The sequence below is a fragment of the Cygnus atratus genome, chromosome 1 (assembly GCF_013377495.2).
Source record: "Cygnus atratus isolate AKBS03 ecotype Queensland, Australia chromosome 1, CAtr_DNAZoo_HiC_assembly, whole genome shotgun sequence".
In the NCBI taxonomy this organism is placed as follows: Eukaryota; Metazoa; Chordata; class Aves; order Anseriformes; family Anatidae; genus Cygnus; species Cygnus atratus.
The window spans coordinates 45,305,446-45,321,073 of record NC_066362.1 but is presented as its reverse complement, the minus strand read 5'-3'; the positions used below and the strand labels follow the sequence as shown (position 1 = coordinate 45,321,073).

Sequence of the window (15,628 nt, the reverse complement as noted above, 5' to 3'; positions counted from 1 at the left end):
AGGTTGGATGTTAGGAAGTACTTCTTTACCGAAAGGGTTATTAAGCATTGGAACGGGCTGCCCAGGGAGGTGGTGGAGTCGCCATCCCTGGAGGTCTTTAAAAGACGTTTAGATGTAGAGCTTAGTGATATGGTTTAGTGGAGTACTTAGTGTTAGGTCAGAGGTTGGACTCGATGATCTTGAGGTCTCTTCCAACCTAGAAATCTGTGTCTGTGTCTGTGTCTGCTTTTCCTTTTTATCATATCTTGCATACAGATTTTCAGTTTTAAGTTTATAGTAAAAAAGATGAAATTCTCTTGCAAATCTGGAATCCTAAGTGAAAAGTATATTAAACCTTTCTTTAAGAAATATGTACAGGAGCTTAAAATATATGATCAGTCTTTTAATTACACTAAGGAGGATTTTGCTGGCTATTGTACAAGTATTTCTCAAGAGCAAGCTATGTTCTTTTGCCAGTTGAATATGTCTAGGAATTCTGTGTTATCATTAAACAATGTTTGTCCAAGACATTCTGAACTCTTAATAATCACATAGTAAAACATTCACAAATGCTACTGTCCTGGAAGTATAAATCTGCATATCCTGAGTTTGCTGACAAGATGTCCATGTCCTCACTGTAGGTTTCGCCACATACTATGGCTGGAGGTTGCAGAGTTCTTCCTTCTAACCTTGTCTTATGTGCTTTCAATTTTCTAAGGTATCATTCCTTAAATATTCACGTGAGCTTGTTCATATCTGATGTTTGTCTTGAATTCCTAATTTCTTCCTTTCTTCACAGTCTCAGATGTTTTTCATCTCAGCAAAAAAATAGAACGTTTATACTTTTTTAGATCTAGACACAGTTTTCATACCCAGGTCTCTGGTCTGACACAGATGATGCTTGAAACATGGTATGAGTACAGTCTTCATTTGTGATAGTCACTGTTAAAAGCATGGAATGACAAGTTTCCTCCAGGGAAGGAAAACAGTAAAAATAAAAATAAAAATAAAAATAAAAATAAAAATAAAAATAAAAATAAAAATAAAACAACAAGGCCTGATTTGGCCTTGTTTCAATAAGAATTAATACTTTTGAGGTACTGAAGTACAGTGAGCAACTTTAAAGGTTGTTTTCTAGCCTTGTTCCTTCTTGAGTATTTCATTCCCATTCAGATGGAAAAAGGCTAACTTGAAAAAACAAATTTAGATGTGTTTTCAGAGACATAGCAAACCCTCTGTAATATCTCCAAAACAGGCAAAGAAAACTGTAAGAATCATATTTGTAAGATGTGCCTATAATTTTTGCAGCATGGGTTCAGGTTTCCTTTTAAAGAGATTATTAGTATACCTTATAGGGTATATCGTAGAATTGTCAGTACAAGAGAAGACCAAAATTCATCGTATTTCCTAAGCAATAGGAAATCTTTTCTTTTTGGAGGAAAGAAGCTCTGTCTGGCTGAGGCAAGCATTTTGTTGGAATTTTGTGGAATACAAAATCATAATTTGCAAGATAGTCTTCAGAGCAGTATCTCTCTTCTTCAGCCACAGCTAGGGAAGGGTTTTTTTTTATGCCAAACCATTTCTTCTGAAAATTATCAGTTACAAGAATGCACAGTTCACAATATCTAAAAAATGTTTTCCCTCAGACATTTTGACAATTAGTTATTTTTCTACTACATCTTAGTTATTTTATGTAGTGAGCTGCTAGTCAGCTGGGAATAGTAACAGTGGTAATTATCTGCAATTTCTTTGATAGTTGTATAGTAGCTAGGAAAATGCTTTTAATTGCTGCTTAGAGATTTCAGACTTTATCAGGAGCAATTTTACTTTTTTTTTTTTTTTCTTCCAAAGGTGATAAACCCTCTGGTTAAATATTAATATAATATATAATTGAATAAGCCTCTTTAAATAAATATTTATTACTTCATTGAAAAATAGATAAATACTTTACACAATTTGGAGACTGGGAAAGTACCTGTATTAATTAAAAATCAATTAAAAAGTAAAATTAAAATATATACCAGAGATTAATGCGGTTGTTTTCATTTGTACCAAATCCCCTTGTACATATTGTCCTGTATTTTTCTCAAATTTCCAAGATATCTGTCTGTCAGGGTGGAGTTACATTTTACATTTTTTCTGATGCTCAGATTGGCTCTGATAAATGCTGTCCTCACCAAGATGACCTGTGACTATGTCCCGCCAAGCTGCTTCACACAGAGATAGATCATGGACGCGTCAGGAAGGGACTGCATGGACACTTACATGGTTTAAACCAGGCTGGTCATTCTTGTGTTTGTACACATCTACGGTGTAATAACTACACATTTGCAAATGGCTTCTTATAAGCAGGGGATCATATATCTGTAAGATTCATGCTCCTAAACAAATCTTTGCCTGACCAAACCTGTAAGTACCTTGCAATGGGTTTCTTAAATTCTCTTTGATTCTGAAAGTTTTAATTGCCTAGCAAACTGAATAAAACAAGGCTAAATTTAAATAAGTTTAAAAACTATTTAATTTTTAAAATAAATTTTAAGATTAATTTTACTAAAAATTAAATAAATAAAGCTCATTCTATCTCTGTTTAATATTCCTGAGTGAACTAATTTAAATTAAGAAGTGATTTAGGGAGCAGGGTGATTTGGGAGAGGAAGGTGGAGGAGAGGTTCAGCACTTTCAAGGCTCTATTTTCTTTTAGCAGTTTTGAGGCTGTGATGTGCCAGATCTGAGACAGACAAAGCCACTAATACATTCTTCATCCCAAAGAGAAAAGTGGTCCTGGTTTAGGCACATGATGGGAAAAATCACTGATAACCACTAATAAACATTTTATTTTGGATAAACAAAAAAGTCTCTCACAGCCTTGTAAGTCATGCAAAATGAAAATAAACAGCAAGTAATCATCATACACCCATTTTCAAACAAATAAACTATAGGGATGTGTGGTAATATTCTCACTGTGATACTGCAGCCTCATCTTGTTGCTGATGACTTTCTTTCTCTGTTGTCAAATGAGGTAATGACCTGCCATTGCCTCAGCCAACAACAGCTAGCTAGCTCCAGTGTTTTACCTAGCAGTGCAGAGAGGTGGGCATTCTTTTCTGTACAGAGGAATACGCTTCTCATGTAGTGATTCCTAAGTTCAGACAGCATCTGTGCTTCTAGTGTGTAGTGCTTCCAGCACCAGATTTGCTTAGATCATACATTTTAATATGGTGAGTGTCAGACATTAAACTTTTCAGTGTCTGGGGATACCATGGAGCAAAGATACTCATTGGGTATGCACCCATGCTCAATTGTAGTTTTGTAACCAGACCATGGGTGTTCAGCTTTCAGCATGTATATCTCACCAGTACAGCAGAAAATAGCATTTTCAAGCCTTTTGCTTCTCCAATATAAACTGAAGAGTAAGCACAGATTTTTCAAATTATTAGACACATATTCAAGACTTAATTTTACCCCCAATGGATTTGTACAACCTGCAAAATGAACAAGGAGAATGTAAGAACAGGAATTCATTGGCAGTTTGTTGAATTCACATTCATTTGAGGGCCTTCTCTAGATGATGGTTGGCTTTGCTGTGCTTTATCCATGGAAAGACAGTTTGAAATCTCCAGTTCAGAGTCTAATTAAGAAAGCTACAAATATAATTTCAAAGCAATTAACCTTCAGTGACTCGTCATGTCGCTTACAATAGGAATTTAAGAGCAATATTTCCACAACAACATTTTTAAAAGGCACTTTAATTAAGGATAAGCTCTCGAACCTTTACTGCCAGAAGTGCTCTCATTATCTTCATTGGGATTCTCCTTTGAGTAAGGACAGCTCACACAAATATGGTTTACAGGACCAGGTTAATGGGTGTAACTGTTGTGGAACAAATCACTGGTTTTATTATTTACCTATGCATTACCTTCACAGGGAATAAAAATATTAGTGTATTAATCCTTACTTATTTTTTTTGTCCTACAGAAGAGGTGACAAAGTGACCAAAATCTTCAACTGAACTGTCTCCTAAATAATGCCTGAACCCTCACTGATCTTGAAAACAAGCTGCATTACTCATGAATATTCAAACCTTTGTGTGTATTGAAATTCTAACAAGGGCAGTAGAAATAGAACAGCTGAGGAAACTGTTCCATCTGGAAGTAGCAAGGGTTAAAAAGTTCCTGACAAAGCCTCTATTTTGTGTATTTTGTAGCTCAGTAATGTCTGATGAATGTTTTTCTACACCTAGTTTGGAAATATTTTCAGCTCTGACCCCTGTGCAGTGAAATTTGAAGGGTGAGATTCTACATAGACTGAAAAAGACTTTCTCCTCTGAATTTGGATGCTGTAGACCTTGAAAGAGCCCTGATGATTATTCTGTGAATATGGATTTATCACTCACATTCAGAAAGGAGACAACCTGGAGCACAAAAACCTTGGAGGAAGGAAGGCCCAGAAAGTCCAGGAGAGAAGGGTGTTGATAGAAAAGGATAGATCCTGCACTGAAATGCATGATTCTCAGCACACAAGGGAAACCCCTGTGATTTTGGGGACAAATTTGAACCTCCCCCAACATGGTCCTGTCAACCTCTAACTGAGATGTTGCAACACATAGTTAAAACTACTTAAGATAGTTTCAGTCTTTCAGTGCCTCCCAGTCATGTCTGCCTATTTTTATTCCCTGTACCAGAGCCCACTGCCCCTTTGGCTGTGCTGATACTGCTCTGTCTGGGGCTGTTCTATATACGATTATGCATAAATTATCAAAATGGCCAAATGACCAAAAATAAAAAAATATATTTTTCTATTAAAAATAGGCAAGGATTTATTTTAACCTTTACCATGTGCAATTACTCCCCAAAACTGTGACATAGGAATAGTCCAGGACATCCAGAGGACTCATGTTTGGCACTCCTCTCTCACCTTTGGTGAACTCTAGTATTTCCTCCGCACCTATGTCTCTGTGAGTAATGCTGGAAAACACTGAAGGACATGTTCTTGGCCTGCTCCAGCTGGGGTGACTTCTCCCTCTCCTCTCCCCATCTTGTTGACAGGTGCAGTTTAATGGCACAAAGGATGGGCAGGGCAGAACCTCTACAGCTGTCATATTCACATATGTTTTAGGACTGTTTCAGTTAGTGCTAGAATTGGCAGTGTTCTTCATGGTAGTTATCATACTGAAGTGTTGACATCTGCTTCACAGACACATCTGCTTGTTCCTTTGTGGCCAAGTGAAATCAACAGATACAACAATACTGTTGCTAAGTTTACAAATGAATGCAAATATCTAAAGTGCTCTTTAAAACAAATAGTTCTTATTTCCTTTCAAGATCGAACAGTGTTTGGTTTTAGCCTTTTTTTTTCCCTACTCATGACTCACAAAGATAGAAGCAACTAAATGTAGAAAGGCTATTAACCTACTTATCCAGAAAAGTGGGTGAAAGAATTACCTGTAGTTGCAGAATGTCATAGTCATGATAACAAATAGGTAAAATAAAATTATATTTCAAAAATAATAGATAAATGTTATTTTTTTTTACCATTACCTGAGTCAATGTTGCTGGTTTCCCAAATGAGTCTATTCCATTTGCAAGTGAATCCTGCAAGAACTCGTAGCTAATGAAAATTACTGTGCTGTTTTGATTTCAAAAGTTACCTTCGTAGATCTTTAACATTCGATGCTACCTGGAAGGTGAGATCTTAGAGATGAAAGTCAGACATTACAAGAAAATGAAATAAAGTGGGAAAATTCATAGCTATTCATTTCTGTTTCACCACTGTCTTTTAATTTGTTTCTGCTGCTATGAAAACAGCCTAATACAGAGCTCCAACTTGGAGTTTAGGCTTTTTTTAATCTGATCTGATTTAATCCTTAAACACTAGGCATTCTATGATGGCAGTGTTTCCTCTTTTTTTGTCAGAATCCTTCTACTAACTCTTGTTTTACATACTGGTTGTTTTCAACTACATTTGGTAAAGGTGTAGCTGTCTCAAAGATAAGCAGAATCTTATTTACTTTCTGAGTATCAGCTGATAGAAACAAGACAGTGGCCTACAATTTGTGCCTATGCAGAAAAGGCAGCTGATGCACACCAACTGTACATGGTGTTTGGTACCAGCCCACTAGTAAATGATCACACACATGGTAGTCAGCCAATATGCATATATCATGGTAGGTACTCTAAGGCACATGTAGGACCCTGGGATGTGAGAGGAAGCCAGAAGTGCAGTAGTGAATATATGGCGGACAAAGAAATGACCCGCGAGTATTTGGAGTGGAGAGGGAAAGAAGCCATGAGACAGTAATCTCTAGAAAACCAGGTTCCATTAATTAAGCTGCTCGTGGAGCAACTTGTCTTTTATACCTTTACTTTTGATTTTTTTTACTATGTACCTTTGAGGCTGAGCATAATGAATTTACAGGCTGTCTTGTATGGAAAATTCCACAGAGATTTTTGGATAATAAGGAAGGAAGGAGTGCATGGAGTCCTTGAAGTCCATAATTTGGACTCCTCACCTGGCTTTCCAAATGAATGTGGAGGTGCAAAGCCATATCTCATTTCCCATGGGTAAAGATTCACTCTGAAAAACAGGGTTTTCATTTGGGAAAATCACCTGAGGGGAAAACTGAGCAGTGAATCCCACGTTGTGCAGAAGAGAAGGTAACATAAATATATGCCAAGCTCCCTATTAAGATTTTCTCTTTTTATGTCACATCTGTTCAGCATACAGGCTGGCCTCTTTATAACATCTCTATGATTTTACCATTTTATTTATCACCTTATTCAGTTCTCTAGAGCTCTTCACGAATACTGAGGAAGAAAACAATCTTACATCCTATCCACGGTATTTTTAAGAATATGAACCTTTCCATTCAGTCAGTTACTAAGGACTACATTTTCAAAAATATTTAATTTGTTTAAATATATGCAGAGGCCTACTTCATCAGAAACTCCAACCACTTATATGCTTATTGAAGTATCTAAATTACTTCCACAGTGTATTCTGAAGCCCCTACATGACTCAAGCAAAATTAAGAATTCTTTAGCAGTTTTTAGCTGACATGTTGAACCAGTATTTCTAAACTAAAACACTTATATTGTTTACATTTTTCCAGTGACTATGGTGATATGTTAAAATATGTAGTTTTCTGCAAGTATGTATGTTGTAACTAATAAATCTATATAAAATATATTATAGCAGAAAATCTAATAAATATATTTTGTGGCTATTTTTTTTAATACCCTAGACTCCTCACAATTCTGTCTAAACTATTGAAACTGCATTCATACGTAATGCCATGAATACCTTCTGAAATCTAATTTTCTACTCTATTTTAGCTTCCATCACTAAACATAGGAATATCTAATATTTTCAGTTTCTATCAGTATTTTGATTTTCATTAAGCATGGTTAACAGTCATTTTTTACCAAGTGGATGTTTCCATCCAACTTTTAGTGGTAAAGCATAATAAAGAAGCCTGAAATAGAAATCAAATGTGATTTCTACAGCTGCACTTATAAATCTTTTGCTTTTGCAAATTTTTGTACAAGTATTTGGTAGTTTTCAATGACTTATCTAAATGTGATGCTTATCATAGTGAATGCATAAATATCTTTGATCTTTCTCCAGACTCGTTCATGTCATTCTTTGCTAGGAAATGAATGCTGTTACTGAGATCATCTCATCTGGTGAATCATCTCACTTAATCTGATGTCCTTTAATCTTTCTTGCACTTGCTCTTGTACTGTAGATTTTTAATGTGCTACAGAAATTAATGGAATTTAATATTTGCTTTAAACATGATACTATAATTCCTGAAATGGCCTTGTTTGTGTTTTTATATAGCTTCATCATACACAACAAAGACACTTTCTTCAATAATGCTACCAGAAGTAGAATTGTACACCATATCTTACAAAGAGTGAAATATGAAGAAGGGAAAAACAAAATTGGTAAGTGATTTTAATGTGGGTGCTAAATTCCATCAGAAAAAATAGGAGGAGTCTGGTTGGGCTGATTACACTCTCTTCATTTTCAATGGCCTCAGTTTTGAACTGTGCACATCTCACCCATTGCTGTGGTAGGGACTTGTCCTAGGAAACTCATCATGCTTATGGAGAAAAGCATTTACTCCTTCATAAAAATGTATTTGGAAGGAAGGCAAGATTTATGCTGCTGTACATCCCTGGATATCTGTTCCTTCCTAAGGGAGATGTGAGGTCCTGTAACTCCGTAGCTGCCATAGGTCAAAGGGGAGTTCACCAAGATGTCCTCAGTGCAAAGGATGCCGTGCATAGCTATGGCATCTCTTTCAAATAGTGGGTGGAGTGAGCCTTTGGAGTAGCACATAGGTGGATCCAGGAAAGCAGACAGTGATGCAATCCCCATAAAAGTCTACAGCACATTTCATTTCCCTGCTGTTTAAACCCCATGCATCTTCAAGAGGTAAAGAAGTATACCAGAATTTAACTTGTCTCTTCCCCAGATCCTGGAATGAGGGCAGTGATAGCTCTGAGTAATGACGGTGTGCAGAGAGGAGAAAAGAAAGGGGACAATTCATGCAGTGCATCCAGCTATTGCATGTAGCACATACATCTGCAGTCCTTGCCTGCCTCAAGATCCCAAGTTCCCTCACGTATCTACTTGTCTGGTACCCACCATGAACAAAAGATTGCACAGATCACTGGGCTGAGTAGAGCCCAGCTCAGCTGTACAGGTTTTGCTTTTCTGCCAAAGATACTTCAGGAGAAAGCGTATTCTGCTAAGCAGATACTAATGCTATCACTGAAAGTGCTGTTTATGTTGAATTAATACTTCTCATTGCTGTGTTGTCACTGCTATCATTCCTCTGTGAATTAGGAATGGAATCATGATCCTTTTCCTTTACACCAGTGGGGTTCAACTACCTTCAGGCTGTTAGTGCCAGTATTTAATTTTGCATTGCCATATAGTCGTTCAGTCCTATTTTGGTGACTTCCCAAGTGAAGAGGGCCCACATCTCAGAATCATTCATTATTTCTGTCCTAGTTCTCATTAAAGAGAGTCAAGACCTGACTGAGTGGGTCGTATGATTACTTTTTCATGACATTTTGATTCAGGTTCAAATATATTTCCTGGTTTTCTGTTACTGCAGTCTGTCTTGTTCCTGTTCTGTCTGTTAGTCCAGCAGCTTTCATAAGACATAAATTGAACATATTTTACAACATTGTCATCAAATGGAAATTAAAAGTTTCTGTTGTTTTACTGGCCTGGAGTTCAGAAATATAAAGATCTTCCCTGAAGTTTTCAGCTCCCAAGAAATACTGCCCTTCCTCTGTATAGCTTCCTTAGACCAAAATACAGGGCATCAAACTGCAGTCTTGATGTGAGGTCCCTAATTTCACTGAAGTTACACTAAAAAATGGATTTGGCAAATGAATCTTTAAACATCAGGCATAATAAATGATAGGTTGTGGTTAATATTAGAACAAATCTTTGCTTGTGTTATATCTTAGTTCCTCAAAACCTATTAAAGATGAATTTTTTTTTACTTGTCTCTCTTACTGTCAATGAGCTTCAAACTTCACTTAGCAGTATATCATGAAAATGTACTTTGCTTTTTACTTAGCAGTTTTACTGGTCTTATTGGTAAATAACTGGATACTTTTGGTTCTTAGGTCTGAATCGATTGCTCAGTAATGGCACCTATGAAGCTGCATTTCCTCTTCATGAGGTATTTTTCTCTTTTTCTTTCTTTTTTGAAGAGATGCTTCCCACAAAATGAATACTTAATTGTGTAAATATTCTCAATCTTACTAATGTTATTATTCTCTTTTACATTCTACAGCTGCCTCTGGCATCTCACCATTTAGTAATGCTTTTTTTTTCTGGAAAAAAATGCTTTTTTCTTATAAAAAGAGGAGTAAGAAAAGTTGTTCTGGATTTGTTTCAGAAAAAGTATTTGCATGTGATAAATCAGTATGTTCTCAGAAGGGCAAAATATGTTGTGGTTTTCTCTTTGAAATTCTCCAGTTTATACCTTTTGACTAGAACACCAGTTATCATAACACCAGTTTCTTAGGAAGAAAAATCTCAAATCTCACTGTGGGCAGAGGAAATATTCCTTCTAATGTCATGTTTAGCTTTTGATGCACAGGTATGGAATTTGCATAAATTGTGTTATCCATACCACTAGTGAAAGAGATTTCTTAGGTATTCTTTGTTGTTGTTGTTGCTCATTAATGTCCAGATCTGTATTTTAGGGAAGTTACAGAAGCAAGAATTCAATAAAAACCCATGGGGCAGAAAACCACAGACACCTGCTCTATGAGTGCTGGGCTTCCTGGGGAGTCTGGTATAAATACCAGCCATTGGATCTTGTGAGGTAAAACTTCCCTGCTTTTAATATGCTGAATTATAGGTCATGTGGGCATAGATTATCTTCTCACAACACCATGCATGTTTGTTTTTAATTTCCACGTATACAATAAGATATCAATGTCACAGTATAAACAACTTCTCTTTACAATGTTTTTTAATTATTTGCCCATGGTTGTCAAGTCTACTGTTCTTCATCAGCATTTCTTGTTTGTGAAAGTGCTGTCGAGCAATATCAGGGTTTTAGTTTAATTTGGTTTGTGAGTGTGGTCCATCAGGCATCTGGAAGATTTTCTAACTGTGAGAATAAACAAGGTTGGACACACAATTGTACTGGGCTTTGGTAGCAGCCTACTTAAGTAGTCCAACTGTGATGTTTAACATTTTGTAAGAACCTCCAGCTTTTCATCAGACAGTAACATGCAAAGATTTTTCCAGAACTGTCTTACGAGAGAAAATAAGCAAAGTAGCAGACCCCTTAGCTATGGTCATGGGTGTCCTGTGGTGGTTCAGAGTAGGTGCCGATCCAAGGAGGAGAGGGGCAAGGAGAGCTGCAGGGCTCTGACTGTTCACAGCAGCATGAGCCTCAGCAGCCATCAAGCTCAGCAGGGTTCAAAGCTGCAGCCCCAACCCAGTCTTGCCATTAGCTTCCTAGAGTGCGCTGTTGGCTGCAATGAATTCGCTGAAGGAGGAGTGATAGAAAAGAGGAGGAATGCCTTTTTTGTCTCACTTCATGGATACTAGATCCCTTACATTTCTCTAGCCCCTGCCACATCTTTCCTATCTACTGCCTCAGGAACTCACATGTATAGTGATATGGAGATTTTTACTTGAAGAGCTGACAACACCAGCAAGACCTGTTGTTAATTTCACTTGGAAGTATCTCAGCAAGCATAGATTAAACAAAAGCTTTTTTATACCAGTTGTGCAGCAGAGGCAATTTTGTATGGTTCTGTTTGCTTTTTTTCCCCCCAGAACAACTATGTTGGGTGTGCTTGAAGGGCATAGTGTTGTCATCTGTACAAAAGGAGTGAATGGCTGTTAATTCTTCACAGACATCTGGCCAGAACTCACTGCTGCTAGCTGATATTCCCCTTTACTACATGTTTTAGAAAAGCTAAGCAGTAGGTTAGGTGTAGATAATAAAACAACATAAAATCTCATTAACAGACATGATATTTCCACCTTAAAGTCAAGTGCCACAATGGTAAGTGAAACTGTCCATACATACATTGATACTATTTTGTTTTCCTTAGCTGTTAAGATGAAGGCTCACATCTCTGCTGTTGTTAATTTGGTGCCTTCCAGATTTCATTTATTCTCATCAGCTGGCTGTTATTGGAGATACTAGTCACTAGAGATGAATGAGAAAAAGTCATTTGAGGGTAATTGCACGATTCTGCTTTCACTCTGCTTTGAAACACACAGCAATATGAAGGTGCAGACTCAGCACAATTGCAGAGGCACCATTATGAATCAGGATGTGGCAGCATGATTTTAATTACACTTCTGTTGGAGTTTAGTATCAGTAGTTACTTAACAAGAATAATTTAAGATCCTTAGAACTCATAGCAATTGGAAAAAGGCAGGACTTTTTATATTTATATGCTCAGGGATGACATACATCAGTGAAAACAGTTGCAGTAATTCCTAAGGGCGTTGGATCGTTTCCTTCACACTTTGCATAACTGCTGTCCCCTAGACTTTTCACAGATGATTCCTGCTGCTGCTTGTACATGCCATTTACAGGACAAGAAAGGATGTGAAAAAGCTATATTTATAAATTGATTATAAAGCAACCTAAATGAATCTGAAAGCAAAAATAATGCCTGAATAACGTGCATTATCACTTAGTACATTAAATGATTTGATTGCAACCTAACTTCTTTTCAAACCCTCATCAAGCCTTCCTCCCCACCATATTGCTCTAGATATTACAGAGAGCATTATGTATCCAAAACATGTTAGAAAACTCTAGCTCCTTCACAACTTGTTTCAGTGTTGTAAAAATTTCTGTATCAGATTTCATTCTGACCTGCAAAAAGATTAATGAAGATAGATATATTTTTAGCTTGAGACCAGACTTGTCTATATTCTAGCTCTGTGACTTTTTTCTAGGCATCTTGAAACAAACAAATAAAAAAACTATATAATGAAGGTCAGTAAACGTAGAAGAATCCAATACACATTTTGTGGGTTTGAAATCAGATTTTGTAGTTTACTAAATTTCAGAAATGTACCTTAATGATAAATACTGAAATCGAAATCTTGGCCCAATCTGTGGCAGTTCTTCCACTGGAATGGGGTAAAGAGAGAGACAATTTGATGCTAAGATAGGTTGTATTGGAGAGCTCATAAACATCGGCATAAAACCAAGAAACTGAGATTTCTTTTTTTTTTTTTTTTTTTAATTCTAGTGATACAGTATATATGAGCATAGGAGCAATGGGTTATTCTATTAGGTGCTTGGGAGTGATTTTATTTCTCTGCTTTTAAGGTTTTATGTAGAGGAAAATTTCTGTGGGAGAACCATAAAAGATACAGAACTTTTTTTTTCTATTATGATTAACAGCCTGAAAAATTGAATGCTAATGAGACAGCAAAATTAACAAACATGCAAATGTCATCAAGGCTGGAAAAATGCAAAGAGGCCTACAGTGAGCAGGGTGATAACAGGTGAAATTCAGGTATAAATAATGCACACTGGTACACCCTAAAAAAGAGAAGAAAAAAAATCCCTGGAAGTCTTTATATACATTGCTGAGTTTTATGTGAAGTGCCAGCATCCAGGTAAGAGAACTCCCATCACTTCGGAGAGGTCTATGAAATTTATTTTCAGTATATACTTACCGAAAAGATACAAAGACCTTGCTCACTATATATGGTACAAAATGAGTGGCAAAGGATTTTCTAAGCCACCTCCTCCTGAGGATGTTAAGTGTGTTGGTGAACCCAATTATGGGTTGGAATACATGTGGAACTGCTCTGAAAGTGGTACCTGGGAAGGTCTCCAAAGACCGTGTTATTGACATAGTTTGTTTCTACAACACTCAACCTAGTAGCATCTAAGCAGAGAGTTACAGAAAAAAATATATATATGTTATCTACAGGTTCAGAGGAAATGAAATAAATACTACCTTGATCCTGATGTTCGTTATAGTAGTACAGCCTGTGGAATACCTGTTGTGAAGCAAAGGGTGATGGTGAAATATTGAAGCTGTTCATAATTAAGCCAATAGGCACAAAAGTAAAAGTCTGCATACAGCACTTATTTTTAAAACCAGGTTCACAAGTGGCCTCACAAAAAGGAAACGTGCCTTTTCCTTTCATTGCAGACATTAGGGGAAACATTCATCCCTGAATGCAGGGAATGAAACAAAAAGATAAATCTTGATGAATGTTAGGTTTACTTTGAACTATGTACATGGAGAAAATAAGTCCATAAATATTAATTGGAAGAAAGCTTAAAATATGAGCTTTCTTTTTCAGTGGAGCAGACACAGCTTTATATCCTGTGTGTCAGACAAAGAATAAGGCCAAAAGGTTCACTAACTCTCCTAAGTCAGGGCTCAAAAAGCAGTTTCCAGTGTGTCTGTTTATAACCAGACCTGCTGCCCTTGTCAGAACTGAGTATGTTATTGTTAGCTTACCACCTCTTTAGCCCCAAAATTTGTTTCTCTGTTGAATGACAGAAGAATAAAAACAACATGACAGTATTTGGCCTCTGATGTAATGTTGGTAAACTCAACTGATAATAAACAGTGTAGGTCAGTCTTCTTCCTATCATCCAGCGAAGTGTGAGCTGGGCTCTGACAGGTATTTCTTATGCTGGAAAATCTTGACATTCATTTGAAAACTGATGATTTTGTCTATTCCAGACCAAGTGTTTCTTTCTCTTCCCCATTGCCTCCAGCCCCAAAGCCCATTGTGGGGCTCTTCCTGACTTTGAAAGTTCTACCAAAAAAAGTGTGTTCTGGTAGCATAAAGGAGCCAGCAATGCTAGCTCACTTCACTTTTTTTCCGGAGAGATCAGAAGTTTCATCATTAGTGTAAATGTGGGTTTTCATCAGCAGCTGTTTTCAAATTCACTTGACATGCACTTTTAAGTTGTCCATGAAGTCTCTGAAGTGCAAGAATATCATTTTACCTATTTTACTTCATTCTTTAAAGCTATTCTTGCAAATAATCTCTTAAAAATTCCATCATATTCATGCTCATTACATACTAATTTGTAAAGCATTCTAATCTGATCAGAGCATATGGTACACATAATACCCAAACACAGGACAACACATGCAGACTGCTCCTATGCTGATAAGTCCAGAAGGTTTTTTACGTGCTGGATGTGTTCATTGATACATAAAGTGTGATTGTGTTTGGGAAGAGGAAAAATACCAATGAATATGTCACAAATAGGAAGTTCCTGATCACGTTGCTGTTAGTTTTTAAACAATATAGCTAGCAGATTAGTGTTGATTCAGACTATTTTCCTCAAATCAGTGTAAAATGAAACATAATTTCTTTGCATTGCTTGCACTCTACTCTACACCTGTGTTACAGTCATGAGATTGATTTTCCTGGAACTGAGATAAGAAAAGAAACAGGCAAATGAAAATAAACTTGATTGGAGAATAACCTCTGGTTAATTAATTGCTTAGAAATAATTTGGGCTCAAGTCTTTTTTTTTTCTGTTATACCATTTTTAGTGATGAAACTGATTTCAATGAAATTACTTGGGAAATACAGTTACTCAGCTCAAATTCATCAGTTTCCCAGACATAAAGAACTATTTTTTTAATGTTCTCAGTGTTTCCTCTCCAATGTCTCCAGTAATTTCATTATGAACTGCGTTTAGTGAATATTTAAATTCATTTTAGAAATGGGCAGATTCCTCAGTGTGGATTGAGAAGCCTAATTGCAGTCTTTTTCTTTAGGAAGGTCTGGCTCTGCTCTTCAGGTATAATAGAAATATTTATTTTCTATTAACAAGAATGATTAATCAGATTTATTCTAATTGACAGGTAATTTCTCTGTGTTGTATTTTAAAACAGACGATACTTTGGTGAGAAAATTGGGCTGTACTTTGCCTGGTTAGGCTGGTACACAGGGATGCTCTTCCCAGCTGCCTTCATTGGATTGTTTGTGTTTTTGTACGGAGTCACCACTTTGAACCACTGCCAAGTCAGGTAATGTGGACACTTTCATAATAGAAATTACAGCTTTGGGATATTATGAATAATGTAAGAGATCTTAATACGAATAGTCAATTATTTAATTTTGAACTGTTGAATGAATACTC

At 36.5% G+C, this 15,628-nt stretch overlaps 1 protein-coding gene across 1 annotated transcript in view; it reads left to right on the top strand.

Annotated features, from left to right (window-relative positions):
• Positions 1-15,628, top strand: part of ANO4 (anoctamin 4) — a 144,333-nt gene that overhangs the window by 87,108 nt on the left and 41,597 nt on the right. Inside the window, exons 10-13 of the mRNA XM_035551662.1 lie at positions 7,819-7,925; positions 9,630-9,685; positions 10,215-10,336; positions 15,381-15,515. Of these exons, the coding sequence (XP_035407555.1) occupies positions 7,819-7,925; positions 9,630-9,685; positions 10,215-10,336; positions 15,381-15,515 (420 nt within the window). The remainder of the gene's footprint in view (positions 1-7,818; positions 7,926-9,629; positions 9,686-10,214; positions 10,337-15,380; positions 15,516-15,628) is intronic.